The sequence below is a fragment of the Echinops telfairi genome, unplaced genomic scaffold (assembly GCF_000313985.2).
Source record: "Echinops telfairi isolate 266 unplaced genomic scaffold, ASM31398v2 ScPeMD7_7469;HRSCAF=8507_1, whole genome shotgun sequence".
NCBI lineage: Eukaryota > Metazoa > Chordata > Mammalia > Afrosoricida > Tenrecidae > Echinops > Echinops telfairi.
Window position 1 is genome coordinate 147318167 of NW_022111373.1, and position 2577 is coordinate 147320743.

Here is a 2577-nt window from a genome sequence, read left to right on the forward strand (position 1 = left end):
CAGATTTGACAATTGTATTAAGTGTAATGGAAAGTACTTTGAAGGTGATAAGGTTGTTTTGTAAACACATTTAAATACATAGCTTTGAAAAGCAATCTGATTTTTTGGTGTACCCCCTGAGATGAAAAAAGGCATGTAGGGCTTCCACTGTAAAGCATGGCCTTCTGCAGACTTATGCTCAGAATCGAAGCTCTAATACACTTTGCAGACAGACTCGCTTTTCCTCCCTGTATTTATTATTTTTTACCCACGCCATAACTCCATGGCATCTATTCTCTTTTCAGTTTTTCTGTCTGTTTATTAAGAATAGGAGGGGATTGAAAATATCATATCCTGAATCAAGTGCCCCTGACTCCATCTTTGTTTTTGTTTTTTGAACACTTTAAAGAAGTCTTTGCAGTAGATTTTCCCAATGAAATACAATGTTTGATTTCTTGGTTTCTTCTCCCATGAGCATCAATTGTGAATCCAATTGCAATGAAACCTTCCACAACCTCAGTCTGCTCTCTGTGTTTCTGATGGTGCTTAAGCTCCCTTATGAAACATTCTTCTTCTTCTTCTTTTACTACTTAGTGGTGCAGAGGAGGGCAGTGTGTGAAATATGGTGACAAAGGTCCCCAGCCCACCCATGGCCATTGGTCGGACTGGTCCCCTTGGTCTTCTTGCTCCAGGACCTGTGGAGGAGGGGTCTCCCGAAGAGACCGCAGTTGCACAGCCCCCCAGTAAGTACAACTCTCCTGTTCACAAAGGTGCCTGCACCTACCCCGGGTCAGAGGAGTTCTGGATTTTAAACGTTTTTGTAGAAACAGTAATGGGATGCTATTTCACTCAAACTTCTCTAAGTTTATATCTCTACCATATAAGGTTAAATGCTTACAACTACTTAACACAGCAAAGATTTGGCAGACCTCACAGTGATTCTCAAGGATTAGATTTCAATCAGATTCACTTGAAATGCCCAGGATCTACCTTAAAAATGAAACAGTACTCTCCTTACCTGAGACACCAGAAGAACGACTTGGTTTCTGGCTAAGCACTGTGATCAAAGATCTTCTAGAAGAACCCCGATTCAAAAGGAAGGAAATGTAGGGAAGAATTTAAAATTCTTATGGAATTCATACTTTTTGGATTCAAGGGCATGGAGCACTGAAATTATTCTCCTGAGATAATCTTAAACCGTAACAAAACAAAAAACAAAAACTCCCAAAATCTTCTCTAAACCACACAATCATTTAGTTTAATTAATAAACTATGTTTGTCTTGGCCTTTGTGCTATTTTGAGAGCTATCTACATGAGATCAAACTGGCAACAACCGGGGAGAAGATTCGATGGGGCCCTCAGGTGGCAGTGAGTTTGTGCAAATGGAGAAGAGCTGTTTTCAAAAGGAGGCTGAGAATGCAGCCCCTATCACCGAACGTTGTACGTAGAAGCATTTTAATGGGTATAGGAATACGTATACCATCCATAACAAGAACCAGTACTAATATTCAATCATGGAAAATACAGGACACAGTTTATTATGAATCAATGAGAACAATGTGTCCTTCAAATATAATTCTTTTTACATTGTGGTCTGAATTAGAAGGATGCTAAAGCCAACATCGGTGTAGTGGAGTGAGTATTGTTGTTTTTGTGTTTTGATCACCCCTTTACACTAATATTTATGATGAGGATGGTTTAGGACCAGGAAATGTTTCCTTCTGTTATGAATGGGGCCGCTGTGGGTCGGACATGGCTCGAAGGCACCTATCAACAATAAAATCAATGATGATTGTCATCCTGTGTCTGAAAGGCGAGAGAAAGCTCAGGATGGGTAACCCTTGCTCTACACCTTTGTTCAGTGATACTCCAGTCCTGGGATATAATGAACACCTACTAGAGGTTGTAGGTAGCGTTTGGTGTCATTGCCAACCAGCAAAAATAACCTGCTCTTCTCACTTGATCTTGCTCTTGGGCTCTTGTCACAGGAGGATGGCAGTGGGTAGAAGATGCTTTCTGGCAACTGTTTTGTTCTGGGAAAGTCAGCACCTCCCTTCCTCTGACACATGGGGAAAGATGCACACCTCCTGTGGGGTGGGAGGCATCAGAGGATTAATTCACTCAAGACCACCTTCCAAGTGCCAGGAAATAATACACTAGGTGGAAAATGAAAATGCTGTCCACTCTATTAACACTCTATTGATGCATGACTTCTTAGAGGTGCACGTTACTGAATTGGTCACTCTAACTAATTTAGAACTGTCACCCCCATTCCAAAAAGTGTAATTTCCAAAATGGCATGAATAGCTACTACCATGTAGCGGTTCTAACTGCCCAATGTACATTCCAGACCATCTCATGGAGGGAAATTTTGTGAGGGCTCTACTCACTCTTTGAAGCTTTGCAACAGGCAGATATGTCCGCAGAACAGTGTGGACTTCCGCGCCACCCAATGTGCCGAGTACAACAGTAAAGCGTTCAGAGGGTGGCACTACAAGTGGAAGCCCTACACGCAAGTGGAAGGTAAGTCCTTTTCCTCCTGGCAGCCTGACTCTCTCGTAGCATCATCTTTAAAGAATCATGCTGTTGATGGTGTG

The 2577-nt window shown here is 41.9% G+C and overlaps 1 protein-coding gene across 1 annotated transcript in view; it reads left to right on the forward strand.

The window, feature by feature from the left end:
* Window positions 1-2577, forward strand: part of ADAMTS16 (ADAM metallopeptidase with thrombospondin type 1 motif 16) — a 212872-nt gene that overhangs the window by 111836 nt on the left and 98459 nt on the right. The window contains exons 12-13 of the mRNA XM_004698400.2: window positions 574-722; window positions 2331-2503. Of these exons, the coding sequence (XP_004698457.2) occupies window positions 574-722; window positions 2331-2503 (322 nt within the window). The remainder of the gene's footprint in view (window positions 1-573; window positions 723-2330; window positions 2504-2577) is intronic.